We start from the raw sequence: 16,352 nt of genomic DNA, 5'->3' as shown, positions 1-16,352 counted from the left end.
CGGGAGTGTGCGGCTTCGAAGCTCCAGGACGGCAGGAAATCCTGACCTCCACCAAGTGAAAGGGGGTGTTTACTGTCCTTTAACAGGGATAATAGCCCTCTCCAAGTTGCACAGAGAGCCACACAAGATCACAGCCAGTCTAGGCCTCCACAAGCGAGCTCGAGCAGCGCAGCGGCACTTCGTCGTTCTTCTCCTCGTTTTTGTGATATCCTCGCCTAGTTCATCCTCGCCTTCATAATATCTTCGCAGAGTTCACTACACTACAAACACTGTTTAAAAGACAATTATATGACGCGTCTCTGATCAAGGAGAATTTTATTTTACAACTACTTTCCGCAGCGTAAGGACACCACCTCAGCACTCACCATAGCCTTGGTAGTGCTGAAGGGAACTACTGGGACGGAGTACAAGCATTCCGCCATTGCGCTCACTACAGAAGGGGAAGCGGCATTATACTAGCAGATGCGCATGCTAGCACAGAGAAGGGTAATTTCCATACCAGAGACGCGCACTGCCACCGAAAGCTGTGTGGAGCAGGAAAGCGTCTGCTGGCATCGCATGCGCAGGACATGAAAATGGATTCTGCATAGAACGCCAGGGAACTTTGATGCTTCAATGGTATGCTAGTTGTGTTTGATGCAACGCTCGGTTGCCTGCAGCCAAAGCTTCCTTTATTAATTTACAAGAAAAAGTATGAAAACGTGACCTTGACCTGATTACGAGCAGGTGTCCACCATTCTGTGGTGTCTACCCAAAATTACAAGGTGCCTTACTTTCCCCAAAACTATAACGATTAGAACCATTACAAAAAAAAGGCAGTTTGAAAAGACAGTGTTACAGGGGTTATCACTGCAGCACTCAAAGTTTCTATCACTAGGTTCAAGCCATGCCTAAACCCCCCCAATTTTTTTTCAAGCAGGGCTCACATATTGTGCTTTCCAAAATTTTTAAAGGGTCATTAGGTGAGGTGGGTAGTTCATTGCACGAAGAATTAACACATGCCACTTGGTGCAGTACTTCACTCACAACACTTCTGATAAAATAGTCACACTTATAACAATATTGAAGTGCCACTGGAAATATCATTGTTATAACTGGGTTATGCCAAAAAAACAGTCACAGTAGCTGCAGTCATCCTACTAAGCAAGTGGAGTGGCAGCCACTAAGGGTACTAGTGGTATGCAGAAAACTGAAGCCCAGGTTTCTTAAGTCGTGAAAATTACCAATAGATGCCCATTAGTTGAGCAGTAATTTCAAGATGGCTGCACAAGGCAATTTTACCTGGCATAGAGGTCCTAGCCAACAAAGAGATTGTATTGGCACCACAGTTCTGCCAACAAGGGAAGGCAGAAAGTAGGAGCATTAGCACCTGGAGATTAAACAATTTAGCCACATCTTAGTGTGCAAAGGCCATGCAATGGGATGAATCACTACAAAATGCTGTCATCTGGTACTCGCACAAGTTAAAGTCCTTAGAGTACTAAGCACATGTTGAGCATCCCAAATAACCTAAAAGAAAAAGGACAATCATAAGTCTCCACCGAACTATACAGAACTGAACACACGAGAAAACTTTATTTCATGAAAATGCAAACAGCGGCATCACCAAAAAGATTCTATCACTTGCTAGCAGTCTTCTACAAACGAAGCTTCCTCATCCTCTGGCCTTACGGATGACTCTGGAGTATCTCTAAAGACAGCAGCATAACTCCGACGTAGGTTGGCGATATAAGACGTGAGATTCCGGTTGCTAGCCACGACACGAATCAGCTGCTCTTGTAATTCAGCAACCTGCTTGCGTAGTTTCTCTTTCTCCTGTTCAGGTCAGAATAAGAACAGTGCGCAAATGACTGAAAAACTGCCAAACTTCACAGTTCATGAAACAACAAAAAAAGGTTTGAAGGCAAAGACACTAAGCTGAGAAAAAAAGTAGTCACAACAATGTGCACTGCAACTTTGCTTTCTTTTTTTCTGTTATGACAGGAGAGCTTAGCAAGAGTTGACTGCTTATAATCTTTGATCTGTATTCACACATTTCAGTACATCTGTTTCCTGTTTCATCTGCTGTTCCTGAGGCCTTTGCAATGGATTCATATCAGCTCACCCAACTGTCTACTATAATGATACTGCCACCATTACATAGGTGCTGCTGCTATGAACAGTGGAATATAACTCCACTAAGTGAAGTCTGTATAGTCATCACAGCGTCTCGAAACGAAGAAATGGCATGGGTCTGTTAGTGGGAGCTTCACAGACCGAGTACTTCAATGTTTTCTGGGTTTTCAACACTTATTCATCACACAATTCCCTGATATTTCTTAATTGGCAAATTTGTCATAATAGTAATAAAACCCCACTGAAATGTTATTAATTTGGTACAACAGCTTATTATGTAGGAAAATGTATAATGAAAACCATCGACCTTGTGAAAGACAGAAGAATGAGATAAAAAGGCTTTTTTGGCCCTAATTTATTAAAAGGTCAGGATTAGTTGGTGCAAATTCTGAATAGCTGTTCTGGCACTTGCAAGCTTCTATCCTCATTCACACTGTGCTTAATATGAAAAAAAAAAAAAAGACAAACAAACAAACAAAAAACTAAAATATCTAGACCAGCAATAGCAAGGTCAACAGAGGTCAGACAACAGCGGAGTTTCTTCTCCCCATCAGTTTTTAAAAACCCCATTGTGCTTGCTCAGCACAGATGTAGCCGAAGCTCGGCTAGTTCATTTACAGATGATTGGCTCTGTCTTATTACCCCCCCCCCCTCCCCTGCATGTGCCAGTGCACCTAGTGTTGGCTGTTAGAATGTGGCACAAATATCAATATACCAACCGTATTATCTGGGAGCATACTACTGAGAAGAAGAAAAACTGTGACAAACATTTTTCTTGCTCCCGATTCTGAGAATACAGTCAAACCCGGATATATCGAACTCGAAGGGGATCACGAAATAGTTCGATATACAGAAATCGGCTCGTGACGGCACTTATGCGAAAAAACGATACCATATTTGTCGCGTAGTCAACCCACTCCCATAATGAACCCGCCCTCCACTTTTGCACCCGAGAATTTAAAAAAAAAAAAAAAAAAATGTCAAGGCCAGCTCGCTCACATGCAAGCGATTGAGCGATCTCAGCGACGAGTGGCGACAGAGCGAAAAATTTCCAACTTGGAACTGCTTCCCTCTCGCAGCTCGAGCCACCGTGGCAGCTCAAAACAAGGTTTCTGTTTCGCCGCAGCAGAAATCGCGACCGTTTTCGCTTGCATGTCGATGGCGCGCGCCTCTCGGTTTCGGTTGTCTCATCCACAGCTCACTTCTTGGCAGCGCGCCAAGATGCTGCGCAGCGATAACGGCGATAACGTCAGGATGTGTTTATCTTTTGATAGCTCCTGCAGTGGCGGGGAGCGAACTTGGCAGAGTTCCCGTCATGGCTTGATTGCACAAGCCTGGTTCGATTTATCACGCCGCACTTGGGGCGGGCGTAGTCCACTTCCGCAAAATCATTGGAAAGCGTGATAGCTAAATGCTGTTTGAAGCAAAAAATGCTAAAAGCCAGTGTCATGATCGCAGCTGACCGCGTGCTTTTGTTGATTCATACATGCAAGGATAAACGACTCCCACCAAAAAAAAAAAAAAAAACTGCCACTTCTTAACGTGCGCAGCCGCCATATCTTATGCTACGCTGCGCGTACAGCATAACGATAAAAATGAATGACTCTCGCAAAAAAAAAAAACTGCCGCTTTTAACGTCCGCAGGCGCCATAGCACGTCAGCCGCCGCGCACAGAGAGTTTGCAACACACGCTGGAGAAAGCGTCCGACGTTCCGTCTGAAAACGGGCCGAGCTGGCTTGGCGCATGCGTAGCGCGTGCTACTGCGAACGAAGGCCGGGAAAGAGGGAGAGATCTCTGCAAAAGAATGGACACACCCTTGCGCTTCGCTCTGTCACGTTTTTCCCCCTCTCGTTCCCACCGGTTCTCGGTGGTTCATCCGCGCACATGGCTTGCAAACGTCACATGCTGGCGCGCCGGAAACGAAAATCGCAGATGCGCGCGCCCTGGGGGAATGGGCGCGGCGCTGCCCTAGACCGGCGGTCGCCTAACTGTCTCTCTCATTCCTTCCGCGCGTGGCTTGAAAACGTCACGCAGCAAACGGCCGAGGGTAAAGTGAGCTAGAATGGGGTAGTGGGCTCATGGGGGCTCCTTCCCTGACGCAGTGTATGTTACATGCACTAGGTGGCGCCACCGGAGACTTCAATGTAGTGCTCTGCTGGTTGATGGGTTGCGTTCATGCGACCGCGGCCTTCTCGCTTTAGAAAAACGTACCGTCTTCGTCCACACTTTTTAGATTTGCATGTGGCAGCTATGCAGAGGCTGGATTATTAGCAAGTTGTGCTACTACTCGTGCTATACAATGAGCTAAGAGCTAACTGCAAACGCGTGTCCGATTTCTCTCCGGCGTCCTTGGCGAAAAGTGAATTAGGGCGCTTGTATGAAAATGACTGCGGTGCTCGACAGCCCCATTTTCTGAGGTTTGTGATTCACGGCCGCGATGATGAAGAATACAGAGACACATAGGTTTGCGCGGGTAACGTGTAAAGCTGTATTCGTATTCCTAATAGGCCGCAGCTGTCAGCATCTTTTTGTCGTGCCTGCCTTCTGGATCGTGAATTTACTGTCGACGCTGTTTATGGAAGAAAGGTGCATAAAAATTGCCACAAGTCATTATTAAACACATCTTAAAAGCTTGCAGTTGCGCATCCTCCATCCATTATCAGCAGTTTAATATCTGAAAATTTTGCACAATTGCGAATTAGCTGTATTCGTGTAGACAGTGTTCTGATCGATAGAGAAGGACCTGACAGGAGCTCTAGGAGTGTGAAAACAAGCATTTAGTAAGTATCTCGGGTTGATGAACGGCGGATCCACTGCTTCCTTGACAAAAAGTACACCCGTGTTAATCTTAACTGAGAGAGGCGAGGCGTATATATGTTTTAAGCATCCGATTTCTCACTGGAGAGTGTCTTTTACTATTCCGAGTGCATCAGTTTATTTGCTGCCCGAATACAGTTCATGGCACGAAAAGAAAAAAAATCTCAGTGAACATATAAACCACTGTATAAGGCGCAAATTTAAAACGACACAAGAAAAAAGAAAAGGACAGCACATGCTCACATGGTATCCTTTTATTTCTTGTGTTGTTTCTTTGCGCCGTATACAGTGTTTCTCGAAAATATGTTCACGGAGTGTTTTTCTTTCGTGCCATGAACTGCATTACGAACACACAAAAAAAGAAAAGGACACAACATGTGTCGTGTCCGTTTTCTGTTTTCTTGTGTTGTCATCTTTGCACCGTGTACAGTGGTTTTCAAGTCATGAATGATTGCCCCACAGGCCATCATATTTTCGAGCTTGCTCAAGAAGCAGTAAAGCTGAACTGACAATAGCTGAGTCACCATTGCCGCGGAAGTTTGTGCCGAGTAAGCTGCTTGCTCCCAGCGACGCCGCGTTGGCAGGCTTGTACAAGCTTCGCAATTCAATTTCATTAGACTCTATTTAGCAACATACCCAGTTGTGAAATATCAGCCTATAATCACTTCAGCTATAATATGCTGGCTGTGGTCAACAGATATACCAGTGCATTCTTGACGCTTAGTAATGCATTGAATAAAGTTATTTCCTAACTGCTGGTATTTCTTTTTGTTCGCATTCGTATTTTGCTCTGTGCTTCTTTGATGCAGCATGTCGACAATCCGGCTAGCTGGCCCTGCTTGCACGAATTCCCCTGGCTTATTGTTTCCACAAGGCCATAGAATAAAATACAACTGAAAAACTAGGCTGGTATACGTGTAATTGATGTGATCAGGTCATCGTGTATTTATATCCATTAGGGAGTATTTATATTTGCTCCCATTATTTTCCAAGAGCCACATATCTTTCAGTTCGTGCGTGGCGCCTTTCCCGTAAGCGTGTCCGGCAGCCTAGCACAATGGTTTTGTCATCGGGGTGGCATCTTCATATCAGAAGTCACAATTCGTTGGGTCACATTGCTACAGTGGCTAGAATAACATTGCCCACTGCAAAACAAAACCTCCGCAATGGCGAGAATACAGCAGCGAAGAGGAAGGCAGGCAAAGGCAAACGGCGCGCAGTACCGCGCGCTGCTACATTGAAGGCGGCGGTGGCGGCCCTCTGCGGAGGCACGCAGAACTAGAATCTGCTGACATAGGCGGCGTCATCACAATGTATGGCGCCAGCTGAGGAATGAGCCCACTACCCAATTCTAGATCACTTTACCGAGGATGATGCGATCGTCTTTGGGGAAGGCACACTTTCTAGTGCGTGGTACGGAGTTCGATATATTGAATGACCGGTGAAATTGAGTTTGATATATGACGTGGCTTTCCTATACTTCTAATGGGATTTTCAAAGGGATATTCCGTGAGTTCGATATAACTAAAATTCGATATATCCGAGTTCGACTGTATAAACAAGGAGCATCTTTTTTACACTAGAAAGAGGAATATTTCCACCACTTTTGAACTTGGCTTTACAAGTAAGTGAATATGCCGCATGTGTAAATACTTTGTCGGAAGCACAGTGGGGATCAAAGCAAGGCAAACACTTCCATAGCATACTTAACTGAATTTTCAATGCTATGCATGTCGAATTTCTACACAACTTCAACAACACAGTGCTTTTTAGCAGTACTGTCACATGCAAAGTCTGATGCACAAGCAGTAGCGAAATCTTTTTCTTGCCTTATCTGAAACATCACCAGCATTCCTTTGCTGAAAGACACTGGCCATAATGTTCCTATATTCTTCATCAACCTGCATTCTGAAAGGCAAAAAAATAAAAGAGGTTAGCGATTACACCGTAAAACCACCCTGCACTACATTCCCATTATAACTTACATTGCAATAGCACTAGCAGAAGAAACTCAGGCAAAGAACTATTTCCAGCAATACATGCTCTATAAATTTGTAACATTTATCACATCTTCAGGAATTGTTGAATAACAAAAGCAACAAACATGCTTTAAAACAAATACTGAACAACACAGCTTCCTACCAAGAAAATTTAAAAGCTTTGAAAGAGTCTATGAAAGCAACAATTAAAACTGGTTGCTGCGCATTAGAATGATGAAAAGATTGCTACGCTCCAGTGCTAAAGCATATAAAAACAAAGGTAAAGAGTGCAGGTGTAGAAGTAACAAATTTTGGTCTCTGAAGAGAATACCAAAAAGTGGGTTCAAAAATCAAATTGTTTTCAAATAGTTTTGAGCATCAGTGCAGGGAGTTCAAAATAAAGACAGTTTTGCACAAGGCACAGCTACGAAAAGAAACAAAGGTATCACAAATAAATTTTTTTACCCATCGTCAGCATAATGTACAATACCTTTAAAGGGAAGCTGCACTGGTTTTAGAATTTGATGCGCTTCAGAGGGTCGAATCTGCAGGGTTTGTATGTTAAGTATACGAAATATTTTGGCTTTAGCTTTTGAAACAGTGACGTAATCATCGATTAAAGGTGCTACCACGTTCAGGCTTCTCCGCAGTGCACGGCGCTGGAGGGGGGGATGTCAGTAGCAGACGACAGGAGTACGACAGGCGGTAGTGACGTCAAGGACGGCGTCTACCTCTCTTCCGCTTCTATTGCCCGAGCAGGCCTTGCAACACCTGTCGCTTGCAGGCTACGCAGTGCAACCTTTTTCTTGTCTCGCGCTTGTTTTCTTCTTGCGAATGTTACCGCAAGCTTTCTCACTGCATCTTGCACCGTTCTTCACGAAAAGAACGACCATGCCGTGGTTCTGCGCAGCCTATGGCTGCACGAACACTGGCGGCCGAGAGGATGTCGCGTTTCATAAATTCCCAAAGGAGCGCAAGCTATCGGCGCAGTGGGTTGCCGCGGTCAAGAGGAAGGATTTCACGCCTACAAAATCGTCGGTGATCTGCTCAGATCATTTTCGCGACAGTGACTATCACCAAAGCTTGTCGTTGATGCGATCTTTTGGGATACCGATCAAATCTGCGCGATTGAAAACCGGGGCTGTGCCTTCTGTCTTCGCACAACAAGAGCACCTCTCCGCCGCCAAGAGCTGCTTTCGCAAAAAGAAGAAAACTCGAAGTAAGAGGCCCAATACATCATATTGCTCTTCTGTTCTGTTTACGTTTTTGTTCTGTGGGGCAGATGGGTGGCCGGGCAGATGAAGGCACAGGTGAAAGTAAAACTATTCAGCATTGGCGCCCGCTGACGCGGCTGGAAAACTGTGAGAAGTAATGTCAGAGAGTAGGACTTTTTAAGAGGAAGGAGTGGGTAATTAGTGGGATGTGAGAAGCGCCATACCTTCTCCACGCGCTCATGCATAGCCAGGAACCCCAACGCCGCACCCAGTGCACGAAGTGCGCGCCGTGCTTCGTAACTTGAACCGGGAGAACGTGAACGACCGCGTCGGACTGGGGCGCGTTATATATCTCTGTCAGTGGAACAAGGACACACGCTAGACTTGCAACTGAATTTTACTCCGAAGAGGATGCGTTTATGCATGTTTTTATCTTCCTTGGTTGCACCTGGATAAAGATAAAAAACTGCGTATAAACCCGTTCTTTCCGGAGTAAAATTCAGTCGCAAGTCTAGTGTGTGTCTTGTCCCCCTGCCTTCTGGGGTCATCTTTCTTTTGAGCTACCCACTGTCAGACTCATTTCAACAACTATCCCAATTAAGAAAAGAAATCGGGGCAGCTTGATGTCTGTGGTCGAAGTCGCGATGTTAAGCGCAGCTAAATGAAGTGCGCTAAACTCGCGACATGACAGCGCGTGACTGCCGATAGCTGTCCTAGCGTTTCGGTATTTTTATCGGTGTTCTAAATGGGATTTCGCGTGCGCAGCAAGGCAGTGGCCTGGCTTCTCGTCGGATACCGCGCTCCCGCGTTAATTTGCTAAATCCCGCCAGAATAAAATGTATACGTACTCGAGGTTGCGGGAGCTGAGAGCATGACTTTTGCTGCTCTTGCTGACATATAAATGACTAAATTCATGCAACAAAACTGGGGCGACGGCTCGTCTGGAAGAATTAATTTGTTTACAATCGGCACATCAAGTGCATTGACGTGACACTGCTTCGTTCGAGTCAGGCAGGAGATTTAAGGCACGAGTAACGCAGATATGTTCAATTGAGAGCGGATCACAGGCGCATACAGAAGTGCAGCGCAGCGGTACGTAACGGTGTGAATTTCCCATGCGGGAATAAGTTAGCGCTGTCTCCTCGCTCGTCATGTCGCCGCTGCCGCCAGTGTCACCTCGTTCCGAAGCCGCCGCTGGTTCGAACAAGTACGGCTCAATATCATATTCCCCTGAGCAGCGTGATCGTTGCATGATCAGCGGCATACATCCACAGAAAAGCACGTGCGTGAATGTACAATCGCTTGGACCGCCGCTACCACTCAATGGCACGCCGTCATTGACGTCACGGCGCGCTTGACCAGTCAGAGGCAAGAGCGCCACTTTCAAAACGCTCCAAGGCGTTGGTGCACATTTTTCTTATGAAAAAGCAGTTTATGGTCACTTATGACTAAATTTAACGTCGTATTCGTGTTCAGGGGATTGTAAACTATATATCTGTATTCCGAACTCTTTTTTTAAAAAAAGTGATGCAGCTGCCCTTTAAGGTCTACCAGGCATTAAAAAAGGCAAAGGGGACAATGCACAGTAGCCGACCGATTTTTCGGACTCCAATTATTCGGACTTTATTCAGGAACTGTCACGTGGCCCATAGGAACTGTCACGGCCAATATTTCAGACCCTGTGGTGTCGAAAAGTTTGATTTTTTTTACCAAATTTCGCGCGAGCAGTACTGTGATTGCTCTTAGGCTGAAGACGTTGTTTCGGCATCACTTAGAAGCGAGTGGGCGTCGTTTTCGCAAACAAGAGGTTCTGTGCGGGCCGTGAAAGTTAGGAAAAGCAGTCATTCGAATGGACTAGTTTGGCTCTCTGTTCCTCGGCGCCATTTGAGGCAGTAGCAATAAGTGAATGCTCAACCTTTTAATAGTGGCAGCCTACACCGCTCACATTTTTTTCCCCGCGTGTTCCATCTTGCGTTCTTGGCTACCGTCGCTAACCATGGACACTGAATGTTATTTCTTCGTGCAGCATGTGCATTCGTTCGTAGCACGATCTATGCGTCGCTGACCGGTAGCATTGACATGACGAAAGCATGACTGGCCGAGATATTCTAACTGGAGGGTTATAGCAGTTACAGATCAGCATGATTCGCTTCTGCAGGGCACCAGTGCGCACGCGTTGACCGCCTTGAGCGAGTTGCATGCTTCCCGGTCGTGTGCACATCTGCCGCACCTGCACCAGCCAGCGCACGCGCGCACTGACGGCTGCGTCCTTCATACTGAAACACGCAAGTGCGTGCACATAGACGGCACGCAGAAGCCGATCACAGTAGCAGATCACGCTATGCTATAACTCCCTGTTATCGGCATATAAACGAAACATGGGAAGTGGCGAAGTTCGTGATTTGTAAAGTTGATTTTTCACAGAAAAGTCATTTTTGTTTAATATTCACGGATTCTTCGAACTGTTCAGTTATTTGGACCATTTCCTGGGTCACACCAGGTCCGAAAAAACTATCAGCGACTGTAATAATAGCAAGGAAGCAATAAATTTTGACAAAGTAAGTTGTTGGGAGAGTTGGTGACAATGTTGTGATGCCTGTGTCTTTATTTATTTTCTCAAAAGCGCTGCGTTTGCCCTTACGTGTTTCCTCATATTGTCTCATTCATAACACTAGATATAGAACAAATTACGCAGATTAACAGCTTCTTGCTGATTCTGACCACCTGCATTGAGTGAAGAAATGTTTCCATATTGCGATTTGAGTGGGCAGCTTACTGAATGCTGCCAAAGTGCCCGTGTGCATACCTCCTCAACAGGGAGTGCTAGAGCAGTTGATTATTGCAGTGACTAGGCACAAGGTACTGCTGGCAAAAGAAAACAAGACAACATGCACAATGGGCACAAGGGTAGCAGCCTGAGCTACAAAGTGAGTAAAACCATTCCTGCGATGCCTGAAAACAAAGCTCCAAAATGGTGCCCCAAATGCAGTGTGCACAACACACAGCTGTCGTGTTTCTGCTGCACCAAGCTGCAAGCAATGCTGTGACACGCCCAAACAATGTCGCGAAGTGAAGGCGCAAAAACGAAGCCATGTCATCGGAAGCCGCAGCACGTGCACCACACTGCAGTATGTGGTTGCGAGGGGTTGTTTCAAGCCCATATGTTTCAGTTGCATGCTTTCTTGTCCTCTCTAGCCTAACATTTGCAGCTGGCAGATTCTAATTGGCATAAACTGGAAGTAATTACCACAAGATGACTGCAGTACCGCTCGCAAGCCGCGTTCTCGTGTGCAGCGCCTCTAATCATGGTGATGTAGAAAAAGAAGATCGCTGCCAGCTCGACTACATCACGCCGCTGGGTGATGCAGCCGACAGCTTGTTTATTATGCATGTGCCGTCACGGCAGCCGGCGCTATTGCTTCAGTGTCTTAAAGAACTTGTCGACCTTTGTTTGGACGGCGTTCCACTCGCATGCGATCATATTCGCCTCGATCTAAGCAAGAATCATGTCAGTGCTGTATACCGATGAAAGCGCGAGCAATGCTCGCGTCAACTCGGCGCTCGTAAGTGGCGCAGACGTTGGCTCCTCATTCTCAACATCAGAGTCTTCCGAATCCTCCACAATCTGACGGACTAGCTCCTCATCGGTCAGTTCTGCACAGAAGTCGAGTTCGTTGTTAGCGCCGAGAAACTGTTCAGAAGTTATTTCCATCGGTATGGAAATCCCAGCAGAGCGGAGGTCGTTGATCGCGTTGTCAATGGGCGGGCACATTCAGGCAAGTCTGCTGCCTCTGTGGTGAGTGCGAAGTCCGCGTGGCGAAAACAGTTGCGAATCATGTCTTCCTTCCCTGCCTTCCATGCGTCCGCAAGCATTCCTACAGCAGACGGAAGGTCAACGTTGTAGCCTTTGCCGCTTTCCGCACACAACACCATGCGGTTTAGTACCCGTGAACGGTACAAAAGTTTCAGATTGCAAATGACGCCTTGGTCCATTGGTTGGAGAATTGCAGTCGTGTTGGGCGGCATGAACTTGAGCTGTACAGCCTTCAAATTCTTGATGCGACCATGTGCGGCGCAGTTGTCAACGAGAGCACGACACGTCTGTTCTGAAGTTAAAACTTCCTGTCCAACCTGCAAACGTAATTTTCAAACAACTGCTGAGTGACCCATGCCTTTTTGTTGGCTTCATACAACACTGACAGCGATGCCCCTTTCAAAGCACCTCGGGTTCCTCGACTTCCCGATTACAGTCGTGCCTCGTTAATATGGACACTGGTTGCCGACCAAAACTGTCCATAAAGCGAGTCATCCATAATAACGAATCATGAATAAAAAAAAAAAGGATTTTATTGAGAAAAAAGAACTGTAATTAACGACTGCTTTTGTACATAACGGTGTGCACCGGACTCAAAATTTCACAGAACACCGGCAATTTTGAGTGTATTATCCTTGTAATTGTTGTCTTCGAAAAATTGTAGTGCAGTCTAAAGCGACTCACTTACCATGACACCCCTGACGTTGGGCTTTGTGTTGGTCAAACTTTCGAGCATGAACTCCTCACGGGCCGATGAATCAGCGTCTGATTCTCTACTCACCGCCACTTCCAAAATGGCCTCTCCACTGAGCAAAGTAGCCGCTAAGTAGCAGCTTGAGATTCTCCTGAGGCGAGGAAACAGCTGAGCTGTCGATACTAGTCCCTCGCAGCTTGGATTGACTGAGATGGCTTTTGCCGCTTGTATTCACAGATTTCTTCGCGCCTACGTTCATGCAGCTCTGCTCTTTTGCGTTTAACTCCCGCCATGCCAAAAGCCAGACTCAAGTTGAGGGTTACAGGCTCCTGATGCTGTGCACGTTTTTGCCTAGTTAACCTTTCTGCCTTCCCGTTATTCTGATTCTTTCTTTTCTTGCCTTGAACTGTTTTGTAAGGAAGCAAGGGAGTCAAGTTGGCAAGCTGCTATGCAGAGGGCTATCGAATATCCACATCTTCTTGGCGCCGTTTTTATGTGTTCCAAAAACCAGGAGCATGAGAGGGAAGCACATCCAGGACGGGACGCCCGGTCCCGGTTGCGTGTTCGTACGTCGCCTTTCTTTTGTCGCTCTACTTTGTGAGCGTCTTATCATCCTCATCATCAGCCTGACTATACCCACTGCAGGGCGAAGGCCTCTCCCATATTTCTCCACTTAACCCGGTTCTGTGCTAGCTGCATCCACTTGACCCCCGCGAACTTCTTAACCTCATCCACCACCTAACCTTCTGCCGCCCCCTGCTATGCTTTCCTTCTCTTGGAATCCAGTTTGTTACCCTAAGCGACCATCGGTTATCCTTTCTTCACACTACATGTCCTGCCCATGCCCATTTCTTCTTCTCAATTTCCACTAGAATGTCGGTAACATGAGTTATTTCTCTGACCCACTCTGCACGCTTCCTATCTCTTAATGTTACCCCTACCAATTTTCATTCCATAGCCCTCTGGGTTGTCCTCAACTTAAGTAGAACTCTCTTGGTTAGCCTCCACGTTTCAGCCCCATAGGTGAGTACAGGTAAGATGCAACTGTTGTATACTTTCCTCTTGAGCGATACCGGTAAGCTGCTAGTCATAATCTGCGAGTACTTGCCAAATGCGCTCCATCCCAATCTTATTCTTCTTATTTCCTTTTCATGGTCCGGATCTGCGGTTACTACCTGTCCTAAGTAGACATAATCGCCTACTACTTCCAGTACTTCGCTACCTAATGTAAATTGCTGTTCCTTCGAGAGGCTCTTGAACATTACATTAGTATTCTGCATATTGATTTTCAAGCCTACCCGTCTACTTTTCCTGTCTAGGTCATCAATCATTATTTGCAGTTCATCCCCCGCGTTGCTTAGCAAGGCAATGTCATCAGCAAATCGCAGATTACTGAGATATTCTCCATCTACCCTTATCCCTAAAGGGCCTGTCACACTAGCACGACACGACGCCAACGCAGACCCGACAACGACACCGACGGTCGGCCAGCTCGTCGGCCAACCGTGTCTGCGGCCGACCAAGCTGTCACACTAGGCCGACGACGACACCAACACGACCGAAAACCAAATGTCTTCCCAGTGTGACAGGCTTTGAGGCCGGGGACACCGACAAAACCAGTCTGCCAACTATCGGTGACCGAGTCTTTCCGAGATCGGCCGCCGAGCAAAAACTTTCTCGAAACGCAAAGCCGACTCTATACACCACGTTGACAGCGAATATCTTTCAGCACTAATATACCTAAAAAAAGTAGAATCAACGCCTAATCCCTGACCAAAACGCGAGCGTGAGCCGCCAAAGTATACTCGAAGCCGCCGAATGCGCGTGGAATATCATCGGCAGTGAATTCTGGGCGCATATATTTGCGGCGCGCGCTGGGACCGTGAGCAATCTTTCCGCGTTTTCGAACAGCACAGAATAGTGCAAAATGAACATAGTGTGTGACAAAGAAATTATCAAAAGAAGTGATTATTTTCCTGAAGCCAGCCTAGAGCTGCCGATCCTCCTGCGAACTTCGATCGTTGTGTTTACAGTCATAACGTCTAGTCGCTGCGTCGCTACTTCACAAGCCTATTTCAACGCTATGTTACGCATCACGCAATAAATTCTTGTTCCATAATTCAATGTGTTTCAAGAATTGTGTGCGCAAAAAGCGCAGAACTTGCGTTTACACTGTACAACAGAACCAACAGCAGTCGTGGCCCCGCGGCCAGCCCTGTGAAATCCGCCTAAGGTTTTACGAAATCCACCGAAAGTTTTATCTGTTACTGCACAACACGGCATGATTAAAACTATCTGCAGTTTACTCTCAGCAAGCTGGTCAGTCAGTTAAGCGGTAAACGCTCCTACTGCCTTCGCGACTTTCACACTGCACGACAGCATATTAGCTATTTTAACCTCTGAAAGCACCGGTTAGGCCTAGTTTTTGTGGTGCAGTGGTTAGTGCAGCTGGCTATCAAACAGGAGGTCGTGAGTTCGATCCCAGGGCAGAAATTTTTTTTTTTTTTAGCTTTTCATATACACTGTCTCTTATTCACCGTGGACAGCTTTTATTTTTTTAACACTGACGTTCTGATCCGGCAACCAGAGCCGTAAAATACTGGGCACTATTCAGTCTCGGCTTATAATCACGACTGTTGAGGCGCTTGTTTTGGTATGGTCGAATATATGAAATAGAATTAAAATTAAGCGTTCCTTAATTTAGTAGTTCCGAGAATAAACCAAGAAAAATAAGATGGAGAGTAGCTACAGAAAAGAGAATTTAGCATGGTAGAAAAAAATAAAAGGATTAAGAAAAGGAACGTATAATGACACGAGAAGAGAGTGAGAATGAGAGAGCCTAGTCGGTGGGGAGGTTTCGCACGTTGTCTGGCTAGTGTGACATAGGAGTTGGGCGACTGTCAGCCGACAGCCGTCTTGCGAGCGACGCGCCGCCGACACCGACTGTCGGCCGACTGTTTCCGTCGGCGCAGTGTGACATAGACGCAGACATCAGGAAGACGCGCTGTTGGCAGACCAAATCGGCGTCATGTCGTGCTAGTGTGACAGGCCCTTAACTGCTCCCATTCCAAGTCTCTGAATACTTCCTCTAAGCAAGCTGTGAATAGTACTGGGGAGATTGTGTCTCCTTGCCTAACACCTTTCTTTATGGGAATTTTGTTACTTTCTTTATGCAGAACTATGGTTGCTGTGCAGCCACTATATATATATCTTCCAGCACTTTCACGTACGGCTCATCTACCCCCGGATTTCGCAATGCCTGTATCACCGCCGATGTTTCAATTGAGTCAAATGCTTTTTCGTAATCAATGAATGCTATGTATAAGGGCTGGTTATATTCCGAGTATTTTTCTATCACCTGATTGATGGTATGGATATGATTGATAGTAGAGTACCGTTTCCGAAAACCTGCTTGATCCTTTGCTTGATTGCAGTCTAAGGTTGTCCTGATTCTATTAGCGATTACCTTAGTAAATACCTTATACGTAACAGACAGTAAGCTGATTGGTCTGTAATTTTTAAGGTCCTTAGAGTTCCCTTTCTTAAGAATGAGGATAATGTTTGCATTCTTCCATGGTTCGGGTACCATCGATGACACCAGGCACTGCGTATACAGGGTGGTCAGTTTTTCTAGCATGATATCCCCCCCGTCTTTTAGCAAATCTGTAGTTATCAGATCCTCTCCAGCTGATTTCCCCCTTTTCATAGTTTCTAATGC

General features: G+C 46.2%; 1 protein-coding gene across 6 annotated transcripts in view; it reads right to left on the bottom strand.

Annotated features, from left to right (window-relative positions):
• Positions 1-1,292: 1,292 nt before the first annotated feature.
• Positions 1,293-16,352, bottom strand: part of LOC146183333 (uncharacterized) — a 161,915-nt gene continuing 146,855 nt past the window's right edge. For 3 of the 6 annotated variants that reach the window (XM_084609114.1, XM_084609119.1, XM_084609118.1), the window contains exons 14-15: positions 6,763-6,841; positions 1,520-1,815 (exon numbers count right to left, since the gene is read on the bottom strand). In XM_084609114.1, coding sequence (XP_084465240.1) covers positions 1,627-1,815; positions 6,763-6,841 — 268 coding nt within the window. In that variant the 3' untranslated portion in view covers positions 1,520-1,626. Of the gene's footprint in view, positions 1,816-6,762; positions 6,842-16,352 lie in introns of all 6 variants that reach the window. The other 3 variants (XM_084609115.1, XM_084609116.1, XM_084609117.1) reach the window with 2 other exon arrangements.

Source organism: Amblyomma maculatum, chromosome 7 (assembly GCF_055883805.1).
Source record: "Amblyomma maculatum isolate TAMU_Amacu chromosome 7, ASM5588380v1, whole genome shotgun sequence".
NCBI lineage: Eukaryota > Metazoa > Arthropoda > Arachnida > Ixodida > Ixodidae > Amblyomma > Amblyomma maculatum.
This window is presented reverse-complemented; position numbering and strand designations above follow the sequence as displayed.